The sequence below is a fragment of the Podarcis filfolensis genome (genome assembly GCF_964270895.1).
Source record: "Podarcis filfolensis genome assembly, chromosome: 2".
Taxonomy (NCBI): Eukaryota; Metazoa; Chordata; class Lepidosauria; order Squamata; family Lacertidae; genus Podarcis; species Podarcis filfolensis.
In genome coordinates this window covers 102,640,090-102,667,036 of record NC_139605.1, presented here as the reverse complement: position 1 = coordinate 102,667,036, position 26,947 = coordinate 102,640,090, and the positions used below count along the sequence as shown (strand labels likewise).

Genomic DNA, 26,947 nt, shown 5'->3' with positions numbered 1-26,947 from the left:
CTCAGGCAATCGCACGCTATGCCTGGACTCTGTCCTTGTGCAGAACACAATCTCAGTCTAAATGTTTGTTTCAGGAAAAATACATGGGCACCTACCCATCCAGCGGCTGGGTTTGAAATGTTAACTAATGTCCCTTTAAAGTACTCTTTCCAATAGGCATGAGATACATGGAGACTGTAGTTTGTTAAGGGAATTGTAGGTCTGCAGAGTCATAACCCGTAGCAAACTACAGTCTCCAGGTTTCTTTGAGGGAAGCCATGGTTGTTAAAAGTGGTATAAAGGTAAAGGGACCCCTGACCATTAGGTCCAATCGCGGACCACTCTGGGGTTGCGGCGCTCATCTCGCTTTATTTATTTATTTATTTTTAGTTCCAATGCTTTATTGAAATGATAACCTTATTAAGACAGTCGAGGCTCCTTTTGAGAGAGGCGGATTTCCCCCAGCAGTGATCAGCGAAACAGAGAAAGGAAGAGGGACGTTCTCAGGAGTCCAGAAAACCCTTTTTCTCGCAAACGGTTTACTGCAAGCACACTCTATTTTTATTTTTTTTTAATAATTTTTATTAACTGGCCAATCACATCAAATTAAATCACATCACATAAATTCCGAATTACAAAGCCAATTTTTAAAATTTTGTTGGGGGAACCCATACTTCAAGATCCAAAGGGGGATTCAGATCATCTTCTTATTACTGCGTTAATGTCCAAATCAGTCCCAATCAGTCCAAACAAAATTCATAATTCTATCCAGTCTTATCTTGGTGTTTCCACATCATATCTTGTTCATATAATTTCTATTTTTCCTTTACGATCTCTTCTATTAGTCTCCTTAAGCCGATAAGCAAAATAATAATCCTGTGTGGATTTCCCGTCCTCCATTAAGTCCAGATGGTTTCCATATATCTCCTTCGTAGATAACATCGCTCTTTCCATCATAAATTTGGCATTTGTCGCTCTTAAGTCCCACCGAGAAGTTGATCCACGATATGTAAACAACTCTATTTCTCTCTTTCTCCTCCCAGACCCAAGAGTTCCAACAATGCCTCCCAAAATGGCGACGGCATTTTTAACTGCGTCATTCCAAAACTCTTAGCTTTCCAGCTTCATCTTGAAACATTGCTTTGGTTCGAAAGTTTATCTCCACACAGCCTTAAATCCACAGCTTAAGTCCTTAGTTTCTGACTCATTAGGGGAGGGGATTCTTGTTAAATCACATAATAAAAAGGAAGGCAGGTTTTTTCCCCCCTCCCCCCTCAGTCATACCATATCTTGACGTATCTTCTCATATTTTATTCTTGTCTTGTTATCAGAGATCTCTTCTGTCAGCAGTCTTTACTCCCCTTTTTCCTTGAAGCATGTGCAATTTATCTCGTCCAAATTGTTTCTTTTGAACTAGCGGCGCGAATCAGGGACGGCGTCCAGGAGTGCCGAAATCCCACAGGAGGGCTTTGTGCCTAGTGCCCCCACCCCCACAAATTCGGGGGTGGTATAGGGCACAGCAGGCAAGGGCCGTCCCCCCCACAATCCTGGGGGGGGGTTAAGGAGGCTAATTACCCCCATCATAGCCTCCAAATTACCTCGTGTGGGTTGGAGAGATGTTATTGTCAGCCATCTTCCGATGCGCCACCTAGTGGTCCCCCTACTGCAAGCACACTCTAAAGGCAGAGAGGCCTCTACATAGGTCCTCCATCTAGGCTTCTTCATCCAAAGCACATAGCCAAAAACCACTTCCAGGCCACCCCATCAGTGTAAGCAAAATATCCCCGGGCCCTGTTCAGCTGCGGGTGGAATTATCAGCAGGGTGCTTTTTGTGACGTTAGCAACCGGTTCCACTTGAGATCATGAGATCTAGAAACTTGGGTGGTTTGAAGCAGCAATCGTCTGTCCAAGAAGACTCCCACCGACCTGGGATTTCCCTCTGAGGAGAGACACAAACACGTACGCCCCAAATTCCAATCTTTGCGGTCACTGGGAAGGCAGGTTTGCCGTCCACGCGCCGCGTGGCGGACGGAAAATTGACGGAACCACGAGGCGGTACAGGAGAAGTGTTGGTATCTTGTTAGGTATGCTGTTCAAAATCTGTCAAAGAAGCGTTTCTCAGCAAAGAAGATCTCTCTGAAATGAGGCCGCCCACATTTACTCTGAAGGTAAGGAGACAAGAGTACCTTGCGAAGTAGTTTTTGTCGGCTACTGCACCAGCCGGTAGGTGATATACCGTCCGGCCGTCTCGCTGGGACGGATGATCTTCACCACCTGGCCTCGCTTGATTCCAAAGTAGCGAGCCACCGGGTCCCCGGCCTGTATCCTGGGGAGCTGGTTCTCTCAGAGTATCGGGCCAGTAACTCAGTCACCTCCTCTTTGGTCATGACAACGTGTTCAGGAACCAGCTCGTGTTCAGTGATGTTGATCAGCAGCTCTTGCTGAAGGAACTGCTCAAGGATGTACTTGGGAGCCATGTCTACAAGAGACTGCTTAGCTGATGGAGTCATGCCCTGTTGTACCACGATGAGGGCCCGGGTGATGTTTTCCTCCTGCATCCGTTGGCAGTACATCTTGATGGTCTTAATCCCAACCTTTGGCTCCTCTGGGAAGAAGACAAACATCTGATCGGTGGGGTCGTCGTTGTGTGCCACCAACACGGTGAGGTCCGTCCGCCGGGGTCTCCCTTCGCTGGGCTTGTCGCCAAACTGGGCTTTGAACTCCTCCAGGGTCTGGTCCAACTCATCCTGCGTGACCAGGTAACCTCGATCGTGACACAGCTGCATGATGGTTTTCCGGATCTTCCACAAGCGGTACGCCTCCTCCTCGTCCATGGCGCCCGGCGAAGCGTCGAAGAAACCCTCATCTCGCTTTATTGGCCAAGGGAGCCGGCGTACAGCTTCCGGGTCATGTGGCCAGCATGACTAAGCCACTTCTGGTGAACCAGAGCAGCACACGGAAATGCCGTTTACCTTCCTGCCAGAGCAGTACCTATTTATCTACTTGCACTTTGTGCTTTTTAACTGCTAGGTTGGCAGGAGCAGGGACCGAGTAATGGGAGCTCACCCCGTCATGGGGATTCGAACCGCCAGCCTTCTGATCAGCAAGCCCTAGGTTCTGTGGTTTAACCCACAGCGCCATCCGCGTCCCATGGTTGTTAAAAGTGGTATAAGAGCGTTTTAAATTTACGGTGTCAGCAGTCATCCTGGTATGTTTGCACAAAGTTTGTGAGCAGGCTGGCTTGACAGTGTTTTGTCAAGCCATGGTTATCCCACTCTTTCTGTCGCATTTCCCCTTCATTTTGCTTATCATGGGTTTTCTGCGCAAGAGCACTGATTGACTTAATTGCACAACTTGCATTTGCCAGCGTGTGATTGAATCCCACCCGAAACTGGCAACCGTGCTCGTGGTTTTGTAACGAGAGTATGACTCTCCCTCAGAGAACATGTAGCACTTTCACCTACAGTTCATAGAATTAGCTGAACTTGTTTGTAGAGTAATCAATTACAAAAGATTAATTTGCAGAGCAGACATGCCCTTACTTGTGACTTTTGGGTACTTGTCTTGGCATCTGTTGCTAGCCCTCACTGTATGTCGTGTGGTGTTGGGAAGGGGAACTGAAGACAAAAAGGAACTGTAATTAGACCCACAAGGCTTGCATCAGTAGTGTGATAGGCAGTGTTTGTGGTTAAATCAATGTACTAGTAAACGTACTAGTAATCTCTTTTGAGCGACACTGAAAGAGTCTAGGAGTTTGAAATCATGTGCACAGAATCCCATTCTTGATCTAGGGGTTGTTACCTCTCCTTTCAACAGCAAAATTCAGCCACTGGTTGAAACCAGATATTGAATGGTTCTATGCTGAACAACAGCCAGATCTTTTAGGAGCTTCCAGACAGGATTAATTATTATTATTTATTGAATTTATATACTGTACCACTATATACCTGGAGGTCTCAGGGCGGTTCACAGAAAAGATGGCGATATATAACAGGCATAGGCAAACTCGGCCCTACAGATGCTTTGGAACTACAACTCACATCATCCCTAGCTAACAGGACCAGTGGTCAGGAATGATGGGATTTGTAGTCCCACAACATTTGGAGGGCCGAGTTTGCCTATCCCCGAAATATAAAATCAAAATAAAAGCAAGCCCCCAATGACACACACCCAAAAAAGAGCCACATTTTAAAAGGGTATAGGATGTCAGTCAGGTCAGCCAAAGGCCTGGCACCTAAAGGTGTATAATGGCCTGGCGAACTTCCCTGAGGAGAGCATTCCACAGACGGGGAGCCACTGCAGAGAAGGCCTGTTTTGGTGTTGCCACCCTCCAGACTTCTTGAGGAGGAGTCATATGAAGGAGGGCCTCAGAAGATGATCTCAGGGTCTGGGTAGGTTCATATGGAAAGAGGCAGTCCTTGAGGTATTGCGGTCCTGGGCCATTTAAGGCTTTGTCTTAAACAATTTGGACAAAGCATCTAGGAGTCTGATGAATTGTGTCATCTTGGAAGTTACTTCTGTCATAAAATCCAGTTGTTCTAAAGCACTTCTTTTTTAAAAAAATATTAATCTAGTTTTTCAAGATAGTCTACAAAAGAGAACCATAAAACAAAAATAAAACATCAGAAACAAAAGCAATCACCGTAGCTACAATAAAAATGCAAAAAGCAGTAGATATAAAATCACTTAAAATCCTGAGGAATCTTTTTTTTTTTTATGTCTAAAATGCGGCTCTCCAGGCAACCTAGTCAGGTGTTGGCATATAAATAATAGTAATTATTATTAAGAAAGCATACAGAGTGGCAGGGGTATTTAAAGAAGAACCTCTGGTGCCAGAAAAACCTATACGCAGCCAGCACAATCCACGGCATCTCAGAAATTGGTGAGGCCAGACTGTGATGGAGGCTCTAGTGAAAGGATGGCTTCAGGATGAGGGTAGAAAACATGTTTATCTCCCAGGAGTTATTAGCTATGGATCCTAAACGTCAATCTGCGGCTCTGCCCCTCCCGTTGCTTAACTCTCTGAACTTCTGATTGTATCGGAGAGAACATCTTTACAATCTGAGCTGGAGATAAGCAGGTGAAAGTCCAATCTACAAGAAAGAATTTATGGATCCACTTAGCCACTTAGCTCGCAGGATTTGACTAGCTGCCAAAGAAGCAGGTTTGTGCGTCACCCTTAGCACACTGCCCCTTTAATTGGCCAGACCCGGTGTTGTACAACAAAGAAAAGCCTTGTAAACAACCTGGGGTTGAGTCCCAATTCAAGGTCAACTCCAGCTACAGTAGAGATAATGGAATTAGTTGAGGAAGGGGGTGGGGGACTGTGGAAGCAGAACTTTGAGGGAAACTAAATCAATTGTGAGAGACTGCTTGTCCTGTTTCTCACCCAGAATCTTTATAAAGAATTTGCATTACGAAAGTCCCCTGGGGTTATCCTGCATGAGAAGGAATGTCAACTGTTTTGCAGCCTGGGCAGGTGACACCTGGCTAAGCAGAGTCTAGATTCCTAAATGGACCCCATTCACACTGTTTCATCTACGGATGTGAACTTTTCCTTCATTCCTGGGCTGGATTGCTATTATATAGTCCTTGTGTCACACCCAAGAAGCAGCTGCGTTTGGGGAGAAGGAGGGCAGAAAGGAAAGGACAGTTAGCAATTGGTAAATGTGGGTTTGTTTCTTTGCTCTTTTTCCTTGGTTGGGGTTTGGAAGAGCAGCTCTGAGTGCTTTAATGTTGCTTCGCTATGATTTGCAAGCCAGCCCTCTTAGTTAGGGCTACCGTATGACCTGAATTTCCCAGAAAAAGCTGGGATTCGTCCGCTGGAAAGAGCATCCGGGTGGAATTCAGTCAAAATGAGCATATGGCAACAACTTTGCCCCCCACCCACCCAAAGCTCAACAACGTTTGTGTCCGGGTTTTCACTTTTTGAAATACAGTGGTACCTCGGGTTACATATGCTTCAGGTTACATACACTTCAGGTTACAGACTCCGCTAACCCAGAAATAATACCTCAGGTTAAGAACTTTGCTTCAGGATGAGAACAGAAATTGTGCTCCTGCCACACGGCAGCAGCAGGAGGCTCCATTAGCTAAAGTGGTGCTTCAGGTTAAGAACAGTTTGAGGTTAAGAGCGGACCTCCGGAATGAATTAAGTACTTAACCCGAGGTACCACTGTACGGCAATCTTATCTTAGTGTCTGGCCCAAGGGCAGGCCTGCACAGCAGTTGCCTCCCGGTTTTGTTTAGCTCTAGTGCACAATCGGAATGCCATGGATTGTTCCTGGAAAAGGCATGCAAGGAGCTTGACACCCAGGATGCCTCAGCAATGGCATTGAGAACCCAGCTGTGCTGCATCTGATACAGCCCTTGCTGTTCCATCCGTTCTGTAGACAATCGCATAGGAGACCAGTGAAGTCCCAAGGGATTTGGTGCACTATAAGAGCATTTCTATTGCCCAGAATAAGGCACATGTATCTTATATATCAAGGTTGCTTTTGTGCTCTTCGTTGATAGTTCAGACGTATTTTGTGTGAACACAAGCTCACTTTCAGAGATTGTAAACTATATAAAGGCAAAGGGACCCCTGACCATTAGGTCCAGTCGGGTTAAACCACAGAGCCTAGGACTTGCCGATCAGAAGGTCAGTGGTTCGAATCCCCGCGACGGGGTGCGCTCCCGTTGCTCGGTCCCTGCTCCTGCCAACCCAGCAGTTCGAAAGCACGCCAAAGTGCAAGTAGATAAATAGGTACCGCTCCGGCGGGAAGGTAAACGGCATTTCCGTGCGCTGCTCTGATTCTCCAGAAGCAGCTTAGTCATGCTGGCCACATGACCCGGAAGCTGTACACCGGCTCCCTCGGCTAATAAAGCGAGATGAGCGCCGCAACCCCAGTCGGCCACGACTGGACCTAATGGTCAAGTGTCTCTTTACCTTTTAACATATATCTCCTATATATGTTATTCTGATTAAAGCTGCCTTTGAAATAATAATGATAATTTATGATGATGCAGGGACTTAAATTCAAGTTTCAGTTTCATCTCTCTGTTCACGGGACCACATCCAATGGATGTTGCCTCAGAAATTGGCTATATTTAATCTGAATGCAGATTGATGCATGTGCAAACATAGATTAGAAAAGCATGGAGACCCCAACTTAGATTTTAGTATGGAGCTACTATATCAGCCATGGGGAATCTACGGCACTCCAGATATTATTGTCCTACAACTCCCACCATTCCTGCCCATTGGCCATGTTGCTTGGGGTTGATGAGTGTTAGAGTCCAGCAATATTTGGAGGGCCACAAGTTCCCCACCCCTGACATACGTCCTTCAGTTGAGCACTACTGGTTGGTTGAGTATGAAGTCTTCCGTAACCACTGGAAGTGGCTGTTTGCAAAATCTGAGTTCTTGGCTATCATGTCAGCAGAGCTAAGAGGAAGACAGACAGCTGAGAACAGGCCTCTGCATGTTTTAGGTACCTGCCCCAACCAGTCTGTTGGGTTGATGTTGATGTTGTTGTTGTTCAGCTACTGTGGCACCAAAAAAAGACAACACCTATCTATCAGCTTTCCCATCGCTTGATCTTTCTGTTGGCTGACAGAACAACCCTTGGCGGAGGAGACATGGCTTTTCAGAATTACCTGGGCAACATTCCCTGCTGTATGGAAGTGCCTGCAGCGTTTCGTGGATACTACAAGTATTTCACATCACTAATATTTAGCGCTTAAATACATAATTGCAGAGGTGTACTGCGTTCCTTGTAAGGGAAAAGAAGGTCGATGTCTCAGCCTAAAGTAGATGGTTAAAGGGCTGTGGGAAGAATTGTGGAATTGACAAGGCGTAGGAGGCAAGGGAAGAGCTTTGTGGCAGTGGAGCAATGTGAAAGGCGATATTGCAATGCTGATTTGGGAAACATTTGGTCAGGTATCCCCCCTACAAAAATCCATGTGCATACCCTCCAATATTTCTCTAATGAAAATAGGGAGGTCCGTTGCAGTGGCATAGCATGGGGGTGCAGGGGGGGCCGGCCGCACTGGGCGCAACATCTGGGGTTAGGGGGCGCAAATCCACGGGTTAGGGGGCGCAAATTACTTGCCTTGCCCCGGGTGCTGACAACCCACGCTACGCCACTGGTCCGTTGTTGTTGTTTTATTATTTATACCCCAACCATCTGACTAGGTTGTCCCAGCCACTCTGGGTGGCTTCCAACATACATAAAAACATAATAAAACATTCAACATTACAGGGCTGCCTTCAGATGGCTTGTGGGGGGGGTGTCTCATAACTCCATACCCTCCAACATTCCTCCAATGAAAACATTCAAAGGAAAAAGCAGGACATTCTGGGATCAAATCAGAAACCGGGAGGCTTCTGTAAATCCAGGAATGTCCCTGGAAAACAGGGACCTTTGGAGGTCTGCATGTGTGGTGCATTGATTGGAGTAGGAGATCAGGGTTCGGATCCTCACTGAGCCATGAAACTCACTAGGATCTCAGCCCAATCTATTATACAGCGTTTTTATGAGGATAATATTGGGGGAACCATGTTTACTACCTTGAGCGCCTTTAACACATGACACCTCCAAATGGGTAACCAAGGCCCATAAGCCGTGGTTGTGGAGATGAGAGCTGGAAAAAAGTAAACAAAAGTCAGGGTGAGGTACAGTGGTATTTCTGGTTACGAACGCTTCTGGTTAAAAACGCTTCGGGTTACGAACTCCGCTAACCCGGAAGTAGCTGCTCCTGGTTGCGAACTTTGCCCCAGGATGTGAATGGAAATCGCGCACCGGAAGCCCCATTAGTGACAGGATAAGAATGGTTTCAAATTAAGAATGGACCTCCAGAACGAATTAAGTTCATAACCAGAGGTACCACTGTACTGTGAAAGCACCAATTTCATCAAGCCAGCAAGTGCAAATTTAATAAATAGTATTTATACCCAGCCTGGCTTGGGTATAAATGGCCTGCCAGCCGCGTATAGGGAGGCTCATATACCTATTCGCTTATACAGTCGTACCTTGGATCCCAAGTGCATTGGTACTCGGATGTTTTGACTCCTGAATGCCGCAAACCTGGAAGTGAATTTTGCAAACGTTTTGTGACCGTTCTTTGGAACCCAAGCATCCAATGGGCCTTCCGCGGCTTCTGATTGGCTGCAGGAAGCTCCTGCAGCCAATCAGAAACCACACTTTGGTTTCCAAACCTTTTGGAATTCGAACGGACTTCCGGAACGGATTCCAAGGTATGACTGTATATCCGGAGAATACTTTGGAAGTCTGAAAAACACAGTGATAGCTCCCAGCCCTCTGCTGGTAAGGACTCATTAAGTCTCCAGAACTCAGTTTGTTAAGCAGCTTGCTGTTAAGGGACAAATGTGTTGCTTCAAAACACACACACACACACACACACACACACACACACACTCCTTTTGCTGAAGGATGGCAAGGAAGCAAGGGAGACTGTGGCCACAGTCGTATAGGCATTTGCCTGGAAGCAAGCCCCACTGAACTCCTGAATAGACATGTATAGGATTGTACTGTAAGTGCGGGCAATGAGTCGCTCCACAAAAATGGCTCGAGGGAAAGTAGTAATGACAGCAACTTTGTTTTTAGTGCCAGATCAAGACTCAGCGATTTGCTCAGGCCTTTGTAAGGTAACTTGTTTAATTTAGCGAGCACATATGCTGGAAGGACGAAGTCTGCTTTGCTGTTTTTAAAGACTGCCTTTTTAATTACGCTTTTATCTTGTTCTTGTTCCCTCTGTGAATCGAAATGGATTTGTGTATTGTTTTAATTTGTTCGGTGTTATGGTTGTGCCCTGCCCTGGGTTGGTTGTGATGAAAGGCTAGGCTATAAATATATTTAAATAGAATAATGCATAAATAAGAAGTTGGTGGAGAAGAGGTCTGAAGGGAAAAAGGAGACGGCTCAGCAAAGCCATAGAAATGAGAGTGAGGCAGTGATCATAACAGTGGAGAGAATTATCATAATAGTGGAGAGAATTCAGAGAGTGGGGAAACCTCTTTGGGAGTCCATCCTAGCCCATTTCAGATTTTATATGATTCTGTGGAGCTAAAGGAAGTGGGACAGCACATGCTTGTCTTCCATAGGTTCATAATCTGTTCCGGAAAGAGTTCTGAAAAAGGTTGCTTTCATTTTCAGTACAGTGGTACCTTGGTTCTCAAACTTAATCCATTCCAGAAGTCCGTTCCAAAACCAAAGTGTTCCAAAACCAAGGCATGCTTTCCCATAGAAAGTAATGCAAAATGCATTAATCCATTCCAGACTTTTTTTAAAAAAAACCCCTAAAACAGCCATTTAACATGACTTTTACTATCTAACGAGACCATTGATCCATAAATGAAAGCACAATCAATCAGTAGCTGAACTGGGTTCCACACAGTCACAAAAAAAGAGCCGCAAAAACAAGCAGAATAAATAGCAAAAACAGTCATACCTCAGTGTAACACTCAAAACGGAAGTGTGGCACTCAAATCGGAAGCGCAACACTCAAAACAGAGCATGTTTGGCTTCCGAAAAGAGTTCGCAAACCAGAACACTTCCTGGTTTGCAGTGTTTGAGTTCCAAATTGTTTGAGTACCAAGGTGTTTGAGAACCAAGGTACCACTGTATATGGAAGCTGGATGTGCTCAGTGTGCATGCTGGCTATATCTCACACAGATATTTTGGTGTCTCACATCTCCCAGAAGGAAAGTGGTCACAGCTGCCTCTTACTGTTTTTCAGAAATCCTGTCTGGGGGTGTCTACATTGGGAGGAACCAGCAGTTGTGTCATGCGGATACTATCAATTGGGGAGACATCGTCCGGGATCCAAGCTACCCTACAGTGATCCAAAAGAACGCAGACAAGTGTGAGTACTGGCTAAAAGTAGGGTGAGGTTTGTGCTTGCACTTGTATTCCCCTGTCTGGCCTGCCAATGTTTTCTGTTTGCACAGGAGTAATAGTAATAGTAACAGTAATAGTAATAGTAATTTATTATTTGTACCCTGCCCATCTGGCTGGGTTTCCCCAGCCACTCTGGGCGACTTCCAGCAAAATATTAAAAATACATTAAAATGTCACACATTAAAAACTTCCCTGAACAGGGCTGCCTTCAGATATCTTCTAAATGTCAGGTAGTTGTTTATCTCTTTGACATCTGATGGGAGGGCGTTCCACAGGGCGTGCGCCACTAACCGAGAAAGCCCTCTGCCTGGTTCCCTGTAGCTTAGCTTCTCGCAGTGAGGGAACCGCCAGAATGCCCTCGGCGCTGAACCTCAGTGTCCGGGCAGAACGATGGGGGTGGAGATGCTCCTTCAGGTATACTGGGCTGAGGCTTTAGGACTTTAAAGGTCAACACCAACACTTTGAATTGTGCTCGGAAATGTACTGGGAACCAATGTAGGTCTTTCAGGACAGGTGTTATATGGTCTTGGCGGCCACCCCCAGTCACCAGTCTAGCGGCTGCATTCTGGATTAGTTGTAGTTTCCAGGTCACCTTCAAAGGTAGCCCCATGCAGAGTGCATTGCAGTAGTCCAAGCGGGAGATAACTAGAGCATGCACGACTCTGGCGAGACAGTCCACGGGCAGGTAGGGTCTCAGCCTGCGTACCAGATGGAGCTGGTAGACAGTTGCCCTGGATACAATGCAGCTCCATGCAACCATTTCCTCTCTTCTCTTTTCCCTGCTACATTTGTGCCCCGCTTTCTTTCTGCAATGTGAGAACCCAAGAAATCTCCCATCCAGGCCCTTACCAGACGTAAACCTGCCTAGTTTCAAGAAGGTGACTCCATCACATGCCTCCAGCACTGCATCTTTATTGCACTCGTTCTGTGTTGGGGCTTTTATACCAGTTGTCTTTTAAGTTTATTGTGTCTTTACTGCAATACGATTTTATTGTTATGTTTTTAGCCTTTGTTTTGTGTGTGCCACCTGGGGAAATAATTCTTATGAGGTTCCTGAAAACATATATCAAATAAATCCAAACTGGCTCCGACCATAACCAATCTAAAATGATCTTTAAATAGAGCACCTGTTTGCTTGCAGAAGGTCCCAGGGTCAAACTCTGGCATTTCCAGGTAGGGCTATGTGTATCCTTGGTATGAAAACATGGAGGGAGGAAAATACATATATTTATACTCCTTCGAAATAGCTGCTTTTGACCTCTAAACTGAAACTAGAGAATGTTAAGTGAAGCCTTATCTTTCTAGCTGTCTCACTATTTCATAATATACTGCATAACTGGAAATAATAATAAAAAACTAATATATACAAAAAAGGGATGTGGGTGGCGCTGTGGGTTAAACCACAGAGCCTAGGACTTGCCAGTCAGAAGGTCGGCGGTTCGAATCCCCGCAGACAGGGTGAGCTTCCGTTGCTCGGTCCCTGCTCCTGCCAACCTAGCAGTTTGAAAGCATGTCAAAGTGCAAGTACCGTATTTTTCGCCCTATAGGGCGCACTGGCCCATAGGGTGCACCTCATTTTGGGGGGGGAAATGTATAAAAAAAATTTATTTCCGCCTCCAGCCGGAGGGCGCCCCGTGCTTCGGTCTGCAGGCTGCTGCCCGCAAGCCTTGCGAGCCCGCGGGAACTCCCACTGGGCTTACAAGGCTTGCGGATAGCTTCCTGAAGCCTGGAGAGCGAGAGGGGTCAGTGCGCACCGATCCCTCTTGCTCTCCAGGCTTCAGCGAAAGCCTGCATTCGCCCCATAGAACGCACACACATTTCCCCTTCATTTTTGGAGGGGAAAAAGTGCGTCCTATAGGGCGAAAAATACGGTAGATAAATAGGTACCGCTCCAACGGGAAGGTAAATGGCGTTTCCGTGCGCTGCTCTGGTTCGCCAGAAGTGGCTTAGTCATGCTGGCCACATGACCCGGTAGATGTCCGCTGGCTCCCTCGACCAATAAAGCGAGATGAGTGCCACAACCCCAGAGTCAGCCACGACTGGACCCTTTACCTTTACCTTTTTATATACAAAGAATGAAAGAAACCATGGAGGACCACTGCCAGTCAATGCAGACAATTTGTCTGACTCTGCGTAAGACAGATTCCTTTGTGCCTGTGTCAAGCTGCCCTGGAAGCCCTTTCAGGTAAAGAGTGGGGTTAAAACACTTTGAATCAGGTTCCATGCACATTAAGCAAATCGCATGTGAAGCAGGCCTTTGGACATAATGTGATTCTTATAAGCTTATTGGCCCATCGTACTCAGTACCTCTGGTTTAGATGGCTGATGTTGCATTTTCTCTCCCTGGATAGGTTCTCCATGTCATGAGAGCTGCAATGGTCACTGCTGGGGTCCTGGTCCTAATAACTGTCAAAAGTGTAAGTATTACAGTGCCTGGAACCCAGTCCCCCCCCCAAACCAAGGACCTTCCAGATGTTTTGAACTGCAACTCCCACCATGCCCAGCCAGTATTGGAGGGCAGGTTGGAGGAGACTAACCCCTAACCCCAGGTTTGGTCCCTGGGTGAGCAACCAGGACTCGATTCTTCTCATGGCTGCTTTAAATGTGGGTTCTGTCATCTTAAATTTGGCATGGTGATAGACAGACTCCAGATTTGGAAAGGAAAGCTATGGCAGCACCTGCTTTAAGCAATCTGCCTGCATATAATAGGTGATCCGTAACTTTTAACAACTGAACTACTACTGAAGAGGCCAGATGGCAGAAAATACTCATATGAGGGGAACACAGTAAACAGATTTCATGATGATTTAACTCTGACAATAATGGTATACATTTAAAGCACCTGGATACCACTTTTACAGCCATGGCCTCCCCCAGAGAATCCTGGGAATGGTAGTTTATTAAAAAGTCCCAAATGCTGCAACCTTTCTTCATAGGGCTTGCTCCGTCTCCTCGATTGTTTTGGTTGCCCTTTTCTGAACCTTTTCCCAATTCTACGATGCTCCTCAACTGGGCAAAGTTGGTGCAAAAGCACTCAAAGAGCTCTCTTTAGAAAAAATAAGTTGTGAATGCTAGTAAATCACAGAGTTGTAGTGTTGGAAGAGACGACAAAGATCACCTTGTCCAACCCCCTGCAATGCAGGAATCTTTCACACAACATGCGGCTCAAACCCACAACCCTGAGACTGAGACTCATGCTCTACCAACTGAGCTATCCCTCAGCTCTCAACCCTCCATTAATTGGGAAGGCAATATACTGACTTTTGGATCAGGGATTGCAGATGCATCATGCTATAGGAAATTTCTGTGTTGAGGGGTAGTAACTGTACCTTAAATACCTTATTTTTCGCTCTATAAGACGCACTTCCCCTCCTAAAAAGTAAGGGGAAATGTGTGTGTATCTTATAGAGTGAAAGCAGGCTTCAGGCGGCTATCCCTGAAGCCAGGCAAGCAAGAGGGATTGGTGTGCACCGATCACTCTTGCTCTCCTGGCTTCAGGGATAGCTGCCCAAAGCTTCCTGAGTGCAACAGCAGCGCTTCTGCTGTGCTCTGGAGGCTTCGCGTTGCTTTCGCTGAAGCCAGGAGAGCAAGAGTGATCCATCCCTCTTGCTCTCCTGGCTTCGCTTTGCTGGAGAGGCGCTGCGCAGAGAGGGAGAGAATTCTCCCCCCCCCCCCCCGTTCTCCTCCTCTAAAACTAGGTGCGTCTTATGGTCGGGTGCGTCTTACAGAGTGAAAAATACGGTGATTTTTTTTCTATGTCCACCTCCCAGGGTCTTGGGAAGGTCAGGAGAAGATGGGAGGAGCCGACCATTAGAGTGGAGGGTGGGGTGATGGCATTGACTGCTTCTCACCCAACATTTTTCTCCCCCTGCCATAGTGACCAAGACCATCTGTGCCCCCCAGTGCAATGAGCGCTGCTTTGGCCCCAACCCCAATGAATGCTGCCACGACGAATGTGCAGGAGGCTGCACTGGCCCACTGAAGACAGAGTGTTTTGTACGTAAGCAGTCTCTGTGTCCGGCTCTCCTTGGGTGTGCTTTGTATGACTGGTCTGTGTCGAGGAAGGGAGACGATTGGGAGAATGGGAACAATTTGGTTTTGAGTGTACATATCTGCCCCTTTTTCTTTTTGTCCCCACAACCTGCCTGCCAACACAGCCCTCCAATCTTTTGAGCTCAGCTCCTGATCTTTAGCTTTTGCCAGAGCCTTTGTTTCCTGGGCTGCCTTGGCTTCTTTCCATGTTCAGCTACAATGATAATCTTCTTTGCAATCACAGTTTTTAACGGAATATTGGGGGAAATGTGGGTTATCCTTTCTCACCAAGCTCCCTATGGTGTCTCCATGGAGTTAGTGCCAAGCTTTTTGTGTGCTTTCAGGATCGGGGGAAGAATCTAGCATGAAGTGGGTGGAAATCAGCGTTGCACTAATACAACTGATCCACCAGCGCAAGCGTTTTTGCTTCTCTGATGGAACGGTCTCCCCTCTCCCTGCATGCTGTTTTGGGAGGTCCTCTTTCCCTTCCAGAGCACATTTGAGGGAGAGGCATGGAAGAGGCATGGCGGAGCAGAGTGGGAAGCCCAATGCGCTAGCGAGAGTCAGAGTGCTGGCTTTCACTAGTGCACTGGTTTAGTTGAATCTGGCTCAATGTTTCAGCTTTCGGCCTGGAATGATGGGGGTTGGGTGGGCATGATCTTACTCAGCTTTTTGTCACATGCTTTTTCAACCCCAGGCCTGCCGGCAGGTCAATGACAATGGGGCCTGTGAAACACGCTGCCCTCTTCCGTTGATCTACAACAAGCTCACCTTCCAACTGGAGCCAAACCCGGATGCCAAATACCAGTATGGTGGCGTATGCGTCAAAAACTGCCCCCGTAAGTCCTAGGTTGTGGCTGTAGGGGAGAAGGGGGTGGTTGTCTTCTCTGTGTGTGTGTGTGTGATGGGTGTTCCTTTAGATTGGAATACCATTTCCTTCAGGGCCAGTTCAGGCATTATTCCACACCCCCCCACCTGCAACCCATCTGGGAAAATTGCCACAGATGTGGCAGAACTCCGTTGAGGGGTCATGATGTACAAAGGCCTGTTAAACTTTTATGCTGGCCCATGCATTGTTTTCTTGTGAACCACTTTGAGCACAGATGTACTGGTGGAAAATGCAGCATAGATATAAATTGACAGTGTCAATGACGAAGTCTAAATAAAATATTGTCTAATAAGACGTTTAATATCACTATAACCAAACACTAACAATTTGAGTATTTTATTTTAATTTTAACCTGATTGTTCCCAGATCAAGAATGAGAGAGAAGTCACAGTAGTTGAAATCACTGCTTTTTTTTTCCAAGTTTGAAAGCCTTTGGGGGCCGTCGTCCCCTGTTTGTATTATGTATTATCTGTTTTTTATCTTGTATTTTTATGCTGTGAACTACAAGGGCGGCATACAAATTTAGTAAATATTAGTAATAATAATAATAATAAATAATAATAATAATCCTCTGCTAATCCTTTTCTCATATTAAAATGGAAGGAGACTGGATTCTTCAGTGAAAAGCTAGGAGCCCCAACACCCCATCTCTCTCCTCACAGTTACTTATGAGGTCCTGTTTTAGCCCCAAGCATCCCTAAGGGGTTTCCAGTGACTAGTTGCTCACATTTCTTTAATCTTTCCCCTGTTCTCTCTCGCCTCCTTCCCATTATTTTGCAGATAATTTTGTGGTGGATCAGAGCTTGTGCATCCGGACCTGCCCTAATCACAAAATGGAAGTGGAAAAAGGCGGCCGCAAGATCTGTGAGCCTTGCGTGGGGCTCTGCCCAAAAGGTAACACGAAGCCATAGCTTCTTCTGGCTACTGGAACAGGAAACTAAATAGGAAGGCATAACTGAGGCTCCCAGATCATCTTCTCTGCGGAGCATATCCACCTTTCAAGTGTGAAGGTTGTGCACATGTCATGTGAGCTGCATATTTCTTCAAAGAACTTGGACAACCTGCCTGGGAAAGCCTTGGACTTTCTCTTCTGGACTTCTTTAAGAAACAAAGGTGTCATTCTACACTCGTGCGGCATTTGCCCTTAATGGGTGTGTGCAGTTAGTCCTTGGGGTACCTTGATTAAAAAAGTAAAGTGATAATTGACCTTGATTTGTATTTGTTTTCCATTTCTGACTTTTATTAATTCCACCTCTGAAGATTTAAAGACCTCCGCTCCATATGCTGCCTGTTGAAGAGACACATGACTGGTTCTTGGGATTTTCTTTTACGTATTCTGTCTATGTACAGAAGAGGCTTTATACCCTCTTCCTGTAGCTTATTCCACAGGAAATATAATATGATATTTATATTTGTTCAGTTGTACTTTATTGATTTCTCCCCCCCCCCCCTTTCTTTTTCCTGCTGTACAACCTCATTGAAAAGTTTTTTTAAAAAAATACATATATAAACTTGGGACTGATCCGAATTACCAAGTCATTTTTGCCTATTCCATTAGCTCTGGAGGCATGTTAGGGAGCTGTGTGGAGAGACGTTAAGCTGGTAGCTTTCACCTCTTTGAAACATTCAACCCTGACCCCCTGCCTTGTTTCCAGCATGTGAAGGGACTGGAATTGGAAGCAAGTATCAGACAGTGGATTCCAGCAATATTGACAGCTTTATCAACTGCACAAAAATCTTGGGCAACCTGGACTTCCTTATCACTGGTCTTGTAGGGTAAGTATGCACGGATTGTTCTCTACACTAAGATATAACTTCTTGTGAGTTGGGACACTAGATAACAGCAGTGCAGCAGTAGCACTACTCAATCTACCAAACTGATTGGTGCTTGTTCAGCATACATAATGGATTGGTTACTATCCCATTCTTGGATTTTATTTAATAAATATTGTGAGTATAATTTGGAGGCCATATCTAAGGGGCTAGTAGGTCTATGGTTGTAATAATAATATTACACCCATTCTGGGTGGCTTACAACATATCTAAAAGCATCAGTCCTTAAAAACTTCCCTATAGGGCTGTCTTCAGATGTCTTCTCAAAGTCAGATAGTTGTTTATTTCCTTGACATCTGAAGGGAGGGTGTTCCACAAGAAGAGCACCACTACTGAGAAGGCCCTCTGTCTGGTTCCCTGTAACTTTGCTTCTTGCAGTGAGGGAACCAGCAGAAGACCCCCCCCCCCAGGAGAGGACCTCAGTATCTGGGCCAGGCATAGGCAAACTCTGCCCTCCAGATGTTTTGGGACTACAACTCCCATCATCCCTGACCACTGGTCCTGTTAGCTAGGGATGGTGGGAGTTGTAGTCCCAAAACATCTGGAGGGCAGAGTTTGCCTATGCCTGGTCTGGGCTGAACGATGGGGGTGGAGACGCTCCTTCAGGGATACTGGGCCGAGGCTGTTTAGGGCTTTAAAGATCAGCACCAACACTTTGAATTGTGCTTGGAAACGTACTGGGAGCCATTGAAGATCCTTTAGGACTGGTGCTATATGGTCCCGGTGGCCACTCCCAATCACCAGACTAGTTGTAGACATCACATCTCTTTTATTGCAGAGGTGATAAATATGCCATATCGGCTCCACCTTTGGCAGGTACTGACTGGGGCACCTTTTCCTTTAATGGGCTAACAACCAGGATGAGGAATGAGCGCTTGATTAGCTGTGGGTTCTTTTTGTGGCTTGTAACCTCAGCACAGTCTTGCAATGTTCTCACGGCCATGTAAATAACATGCAGGGAATACCACCCTCTGGTAAGTCATCATGCATAGCAGCTCTCGAAGAAAAAGGCTGGTTCCATTTTGAGGTTGTCCGTTATTTCTGACTGCTTCTGCTCTTGTTCTGCAGAGACCGCTGGCACAACATAGCTCCCCTGGACCCAGAAAAACTCAACATCTTCCAGACTGTTCGAGAGATCACAGGTGAACTGGGGTGCAGGGAACTCTCTGTGTCATGAGCAATGTGGGTTGTAAGAAAGGACTCTGTCCCTTTCGATCACTGTGGGTGAGTGGCTCCCGTGTCTGAGAAGCTGGTCAAATTGCCTGCCCTGGATGGGTTTGCAAGCCCCACAAAAGTGGAGTTTTTGCAGGTGCATCTGAGTCCAGCTTTGCCACTGGAAGCCCAGGTAGGCTCAGTGGTTAGAAGCACCCCTTTACCAGCTGAAACTTCTGCAACAGCTATGACCATTCCTGGACCAGGAAAACTTGCCCACAGTAGTTCACGCACTTGTTATTTCATATTCAGATGGCCACAGTGTGCTTTTCATTCGGCTTTTCTTGTGCTTGATCTGGAAGCACATGACACCTCTGCTTAGAGACCTGCACCAGTTGCCGATTTGCTACCGGGCCAAGTTCAAAGTTTTATTATTAGTATGTACAGTCTCGGAAAATTTGGGACCAGTTTACCTGTGCAATTGTCCAGGCCCACTCAACCACTTTGGTCTGTGGAGCTGGCACTGTTACAAGGTGCCATATAATACTTGTCCCACATTTTAAAGAAATTGATCTTTTAAAGCTCATCCACAGTTGCTTTTTGCCCTGTGCTTTCTAGGCACAGGTTCCACACTTTAAAACACCATGTCCTAGTGTCCCCCCCATCCAGAAAAACCTGTTCTTTATCCCTGAATTGGAACAAATGGCGTGTCAAGGAAGTGGCTAAAACCACCTCTCAGGTTCGTCCCAGGTAGGGAATTAAATAAGAAACGCAACCAATTTTCAAGCAAGACCGTACCATTTTACAGTGGTACCTCTGGTTACGAACTAATTCATTCCGGAGGTCCGTTCTTAACCGGAAACTGTTCTTAACCTGAGGTACCACTTTAGCTAATGGGGCCTCCCGCTGCTGCCCCACTGCGGCCACGCAATTTCTGTTCTCATCCTGAAGCAAAGTTCTTAACCCGAAGTACTATTTCTGGGTTAGCGGAGTCTGTAACCTGAAGCATCTGTAACCTGAAGGATCTGTAACCCGAGGTACCACTGTATTAACTTTACCGCAGTAAAGGACAGTCCCGTAAGTGATGGGTACTGTAATGACCGCAGGTTTCACACAGCTTTCAAACATCATATGTCATACTAATAACTTCCCCGTTGTCCATTCCACATCACCCATGACACAACATCTCCATGTTTTGGTCAGAATAATCCTACACGCTTGCACACACACATGCATTGAATTTTCTGAAATAGCTAATGACCTTCATTGCTATGCATATTCCTTATCCTATTAGCTCACTAGCTACCATTCGCCCTTCACTGTGCCTCTGCAGTACACACGGCATTAAATAAACAACCCTTTGCCCATCACTGCATCAGCATATGGTCAAGAGTAAGCAGGCTTTGTCCTGGGCAATCCATTGCTCCTATTTCACAATTATACTATTTCAGGGATTTTAGAGTGACTTGCGGGGTGCAATAGCAGGGGGTAAAGCATTTTCTCCTTCACACAAATGGATTGCCCATTTGCTCCAATTCAGCGGTAAAGAGCGGGTTTTCTCAGGGAAAGCACAGGACTGAAAGAAAACAAAACATAAAAAGAGCCTTTGAACATGGCACTCTAAATTGTGGACCTGTGTCTGGAAACGCAGCACGGATGGAAGTCTGAATGAGCCTTATATTTTGGAGCTCCCTGCCTATTAACACCAGACAGGTGCCTTCAATGTACCCTTTTCAGTGCCCGCTAAAAACATTATTTATTTAGGCAAACCTATCCAGACACCTAGAATGTTGATGTGCATTTTAATCTGGTTTTTAGCTTACCATTGGTTTCAATTTTTTTTTAATGTATTAAAAAGTTGGGTGGTGTTTTTTTACCTGCTTATGTTCATTCTTTTCTGGAAAGCGCTTTGAGGTTTTTGGGTTTTTTGTTTTTGACAATCAAGACCTATATAAATAATAAAATGTTTGATATGGTACCCAGTGTGATTTTAGTATATAAGCAGGAAGGGTAGATAGAAATTTAGAGAGTGGTAATATGGCTTAGGAATGCATGTGAGTTGAGAAGAGACTGTGGATTGCTGGGAAAAGCCCAAGGTATTGTATGCTTGCTCCTTGTTCACCGGGAGAAGCTGCGGGGTTCAGATTCTTTCCCATGCCTGTCTGGGACTGGGCTGAGATTGACCCAGTGCAGGTTGTGATTGACCCCAGCCTGGGTGGGGCAGGAGCAGCCTAGGAACTCTCAGATCAATGTAGATCCCACAGTGCACCGCAAGAAGAAATAGGCAAGTGTCCTGCTAGAAAGGGGAGCTTGCAAAAAAGCAGTACAGCGCTCCTTGAGAGTGGCATCCGCTCTATGCCTTTGTGGAAGCTGGAAGAAACAGTGGCATTTGTATACACTTGACCCCAGAAGGTGGCGTAGAGACCAGAGAGCTAAGGACTCTGGAGGTGATGGGAGAATGCTTAGGGAAAGTTGCACCAGAGATCACTGACCTTGCATCCTTGATCCTAGGTTACCTGAACATCCAGTCGTGGCCCAAACACATGCACAACTTCAGTGTCTTCTCCAACTTGGAAATCATAGGTGGACGCAGCTTGTATAAGTAAGAATTGCTCTCGTGGACAACCCTCTTTCACCCTGCTTGCGAGTCGCAGAAGGAGTCTTAGGGCTTCATTGTTCTGGTGATGCCTAAGGCTACCTGTGGAACAGCTGCTGTTTTAATGCCATTCTGAAAAGTCACAGCATTAAGAATGGCTGAGTCTGGAAACTAGTCACCTCCCCACCTAAATCCATGCTTCTATATATGTTGTGCAGGGCTTGGTGGACAGCAGGGCCGGATTTGGACCTCGGTCTGCCACTTGCTCATGCTTGTTGTACAGGCAGACCCCTCCGCAGGGTTGCAAACCATAGAAACTAGCTGTTCCTTCCCAGCCATAGAACATAGTCCCCATTCCTCCTCTTCCTGAGGCTGACACTTTGGTTTGTGCTTTTCCTAGCCGTGGCTTTTCGCTGCTGATCATGAAGAACATGAATGTGACCTCTTTGGACTTCCGCTCACTTAGGGAGATCAGTGCTGGCAAGGTCTACATCGCCGAGAACCGGCAGCTTTGCTATTACAACACGGTTAACTGGGAACGTCTCTCCCGCCGGCGTTCGGACCTTGACATCAAGAGCAACAAACCTGCCAGGAAATGCAGTGAGTGGGCAAGCTGTAGATAAGGGAGCCTGGAGTTAGGGGACTTGGTGCTTCGTGCACTAGGCCGCATTGCCATCAACAAAACCAAACAACTCCTTCAAATGAGTTTCAACATTCTCTTATGCTTGTAGAGGGCTCAGTCACTCTCTCACTGTGTAGTAGATGCCACTGAACTCTGGTAGGGTGCAAACAGCACATGATTGGAATGTGGAAAATATGAAAACAACAAGAAGAGGGCAGAATTATAACTATGTGAGAGGAGTTCTTCAGAGGTCCAGAATATGGGAAGTCTGTATGAAATTTAATAATTAATAATTCGGGTTGTAATTTGGTTTATTTTATTTTATTTTTATTTTTTTGAATTGGATTATGATTTGATTTGTTATAAATTGGATGTTCTTAATGGAAAATTTATAAAAATTATTTACAAACAAACAAAAACCGTTCTTATGGAGAGGAATTCAAGGCAGCTGTGTGGCAAGTGTTCCTTCAGCACAAGCATTTCGCCAGGTGAAACAATTCCCCTCTCCTTCCCTGCATAGTGTGCTGGGGGTTCTATCAACCGCCCCCCTCCCTGCCAGCCGATTTCAGGACATGGGGGGGGAACCCCATGCACTACTGGAAGTCCTTGTGTGGGTTTCCGCTAGCGGGATTCAAATTAGTTGAATCCCACCCATATGTTCCAGTGGCAAAACAATTGTGCAGTCTCCATTGTGCTCTGTTTCCTTGGCTTATGCTACCTGCCCATCTGAGCAACTCAGCGCATAGGAGTCAGTGACTTGCCCACTGCAACATCAGAGCAGATGCTTGCTGCTGGATACCACTTGGACTGTGAACATGCTAGTTCATGGGTAGGCAAACTAAGGCCTGGGGGCCGGATCCGGCCCAATCGCCTTCTAAATCCGGCCCACAGACAGTCCGGGAATCAGCGTGTTTTTGCATTAGAATGTGTCCTTTTATTTAAAATGCATCTCTGGGTTATTTGTGGGGCCTGCCTGGTGTTTTTACATGAGTAGAATGTGTCCTTTTATTTAAAATGCATCTCTGGGTTATTTGTGGGGCATAGGAATTCATTCATTTCCCCCAAAAAATATAGTCCAGCCCCCCCACAAGGTCTGAGGGACAGTGGACCGGCCCCCGGCTGAAAAAGTTTGCTGACGCCTGTGCTAGTTAGTATTAACTGGAATAAAGTTGTTTCTGTGGACAGACATCTAGAGAATCGTACCCCTGCTATAGCCAAATGATGTTGGGTTTAAAATAGTAAATCTATGATTTCCCCCCTTTTGTTGGTTTGTCCGCAGATGGGTCAGGGAGGTGGGAAAGGGACTTGAAGCATTTTCCTTCCAGGTAGCACATGCCCCTCCCCACAACTTAAAATGGGGCCCTGGTCCCAGATGTGATCCAGGCACTCTGTTTCTCTCCCAGCCCAAGAGGGGAAGGTCTGTCATCCTCTTTGCTCCACCGATGGCTGTTGGGGTCCTGACCCAGATCAGTGTGTCTCCTGCCTTAATTACAGCCGTGACGGAACCTGTGTTGACTCCTGCAGCTTCTACGAGGGGTAAGAAATAGCCAGCCATGGACACTTGCTTCCCTTTTTGCCTTCTCGTTCCACCCTGGCCCCAAGTGTGTAACTCCTCTCCTCTCCTGCTCTGCTCTGCGTAGGGATGTTCGAGAATTTGCACAAGACGGGGCGTGCTTCCCATGTCACCCGCAGTGCCAGAAGATTGAAGGAGGCCTAACCTGCAATGGATCGGTATGGCAATGTCACACAGCTTCTCTGGAGTGGTGGGGAAGGGTTGGTGGGGTGGCAAAGATCTGTGTGCCTTTTATATCCAACCTTTGCAGATGATGATAATGATGATGATGATGATACTACTACTACTACTACTACTACTACTACTACTACTACTAATTTATTTATTTATACCCCGTCCATCTGGTTGGGTTTCTCCAGCCACTCTGGGTGGCTTCCAACAAAATATTAAAATACAATAGTCTATAAAACATTAAAAGCTTCCCTAAACAGGGCTGCCTTCAGATGTCTTCTAAAAGTCTGGTAGTTGTTTTTCCTCTTTGACATCTGGTGGGAGGGTGTTCCACAGGGCAGGTGCCACTACCGAGAAGGCCCTCTGCCTGGTTCCCTGTAACTTGGCTTCTCGCAGCGAGGGAACCACCAGAAGGCTCTCGGCACTGCACCTCGGTGTCCGGGCGGAACGATGGGGGTGGAGACGCTCCTTCAGGTACAGTGGGTCAAGGGCGTTTAGGGCTTTAAAGGTGAGCTTCAACACTTTGCATTGTTCTCGGAAACGTACTGGGAGCCAGTGTAGATCTTTCAAGTCTGGTGTTATGTGGTCTTGTTATGTTCGATGCAGCTTGGAACACATAAAATAATGTGAAAGAGTTGCAGTTAAGCTATACGCTTTTCCTAAACAGATTCCACCTTTCCTGAAAGCCAGGAAACTAGAGCTCAAATGAACCACTTCTGGGAGGTTATTTCATAGCTCTGGGGACACAGCAACGAAGGCCCTGCTCCTCTCTTAATGATAATACTTGGAGCAGTGCCTGTGTTCCAATATCTTATCAGGTACTAGGTCTTCTATGGAAAGTAATGGCCTTTGAGGTATAGGTTTCAGGCTGTGGGATCAGGTCCTACTCCGGTACATCTTGCCTGCCTCCTTGTTACGTTGCTTTCTTTTTAAGCACTGGGCCAGCTGTACAAGTGTTGCAAGCAATTGCTTGGGGGGTAATGACATACTTTTAGGATCATGCTTACTGCAATGCGCTCTACGTGGGGCTACCTTTGAAGGTGACTCGGAAACTACAACTAATCCAGAATGCGGCAGCTAGACTGGTGACTGGGGGCGGCCGCTGAGACCACATAACACCGGTCTTGAAAGACCTACATTGGCTCCCAGTACGTTTCCGAGCACAATTCAAAGTGCTGGTGGTGACCTTTAAAGCCCTAAACGGCCTCGGTCCAGTATACCTGAAGGAGCGTCTCCACCCCCATCGTTCTGCCCGGATGCTGAGGTCCAGCGCCGAGGGCCTTCTGGCGGTTCCCTCATTGCGAGAAGCAAAGCTACAGGGAACCAGGCAGAGGGCCTTCTCGGTAGTGGCGCCTGCCCTGTGGAACGCCCTCCCATCAGATGTCAAAGCGATAAATAACTACCTGACATTCAGAAGACATCTTAAGGCAGTTCAGGGAAGTTTTTAATCTGTGATATTTTAGTGTATTTTTGGTTTCTATGGAAGCCGCCCAGAGTGGCTGGGGAAACCCAGCCAGATGGGCGGGGTACAAATAATAAATTATTATTATTATTATTATTATTATTACTCTATAGTATAAAGGGCCGAGGAAAGTGGATGCAGAGAGGCATGCCCACACCCATTGTTTCGTTTTATATATATTTATAAACTTATTTCCCAAAGCTCAAAACCAGTGAGCGGATCGTAACAAAAACATACAGCATTGTGAAACAGTAATACACAAAAACACACAAGAAATTACAAAGAAGTATCCGCAGAACAAAACAAATTGAGGCAAATTCCTGCTGGAAAAGAGACGTTTTGCAGCGGCTTCCAAAATCCAACAAAGCTGCAGATTGTTATTCCTCATCAGGAAGAAGATTCCAAAGTCACGAAGTCCCTGCTTTTGGCTGCCACCGCCTTTATTTAATGAATGGAGCAGCTTTCAGGGCCAGATGACCCAGATCTCAACCAGATTAAATGCAGAGAAGGGTACCCAGGTCTCCCTGTCACTTTGCAAGGCAATATTAGGGCTTACATTTCAGGCCACACGCTGCAGATTCTTGGGTGGCCGAACACCTTGGGATATTCCTAGTTTTCCTCCTACTAGTTACGGAAAGTTCAGACCATGCAGACGTCTGTGGAGGGAATGCTAGAGATTACTTTTACTGAAAGCTTTATTTACAGTTTCAGAAAGAATAGGGAATGACGCATGCACTGCTAAGCCCAAGGTCACATTCAGTATGTTTTCCTCAGACGCCAGAGGTTGAACCCGGGTTCTTCTGCATGTAGAGCAGTTGATCTATCACTGAGCTGTCTCCTCAATTAATTTCACCTCCTCTTGCTCCTCAGGGCGCTGATGCCTGTATGCATTGTGCTAACTACCAGGATGGGCCACACTGTGTAGGAAACTGCCCTGCAGGCATCGTAGGGGTGAAAGGGCTCATCTTCAAGTACCCCTATGCCAACAATGAGTGCCGGCCGTGCCATGAGAACTGCACGCAGGGGTAAGTGAGAAATCGGGAGTTTCAGCAATAATACCTAATTTATTTCCATAGTATGTTGCACGCAGATAGCATCATCATAATGTGTAGCCGAGTGACTTGCGTTTTGAAAAGAAGTAAATGATCAGGGAAGGGAAAAGGTAAGTGAAGAAGAACCAACAGCACCTGTTCTGTAATAGCACATGTGGACTATTAAAAACAAAAACATTGCAGTCAAATGAAATCATGGGCAGGATTTGAGATAAAAGCAGAGGAAGAAAAATGACAAAATAATTGTAGAGAAATGTTCTGCAATAGATAAAGATATAATGCAGTGGGAAAGGTTTGAGTAAAAACACTGTGGGAAGCCGCCTTACGAGATAGTGTATTTCATTTGAAGGTAATTGTGAAAACGTTTGAAAAATTTAATTTTATATATATATATATATATATATATATATATATATATATATATATATATATGTATATGTATGTATATGTATGTATGAGAATTGTTAGTGAATGTGTTGCATCAATATGACACTATAAAATCATCGCACACATTTGAACCCTCACCAGCTACAGTTGAAATGCTATTGCAGCTAAGAGAGCAAAACGAACACTTTTAAATTACGCCTGTCAGCCTAAATCATAGTTAGTCGTCAACTGGGGGCGAGTGGTGTGTTATATGGTTTTCTGTCTATTGCAGACGGAAACTGGGGTTTGTGGTTTT

At 46.0% G+C, this 26,947-nt stretch overlaps 1 protein-coding gene and 1 pseudogene across 3 annotated transcripts in view; one reads left to right on the top strand and one right to left on the bottom strand.

Annotated features, from left to right (window-relative positions):
- Positions 1–26,947, top strand: part of ERBB3 (erb-b2 receptor tyrosine kinase 3) — a 111,373-nt gene that overhangs the window by 62,271 nt on the left and 22,155 nt on the right. For both annotated transcript variants that reach the window (XM_083598573.1, XM_083598572.1), the window contains 12 exons: positions 10,723–10,848; positions 13,235–13,300; positions 14,761–14,879; positions 15,613–15,754; positions 16,585–16,698; positions 17,460–17,580; positions 18,706–18,779; positions 21,301–21,391; positions 21,786–21,985; positions 23,411–23,543; positions 23,648–23,738; positions 26,084–26,238. In XM_083598573.1, the coding sequence (XP_083454699.1) occupies positions 10,723–10,848; positions 13,235–13,300; positions 14,761–14,879; positions 15,613–15,754; positions 16,585–16,698; positions 17,460–17,580; positions 18,706–18,779; positions 21,301–21,391; positions 21,786–21,985; positions 23,411–23,543; positions 23,648–23,738; positions 26,084–26,238 (1,432 nt within the window). The remainder of the gene's footprint in view (positions 1–10,722; positions 10,849–13,234; positions 13,301–14,760; positions 14,880–15,612; positions 15,755–16,584; positions 16,699–17,459; positions 17,581–18,705; positions 18,780–21,300; positions 21,392–21,785; positions 21,986–23,410; positions 23,544–23,647; positions 23,739–26,083; positions 26,239–26,947) is intronic.
- On the bottom strand, positions 1,646–2,831 carry LOC310755699 (DNA-directed RNA polymerases I, II, and III subunit RPABC1-like; annotated as a pseudogene). Its single transcript has one exon. The product of its transcript is annotated as a DNA-directed RNA polymerases I, II, and III subunit RPABC1-like (transcript).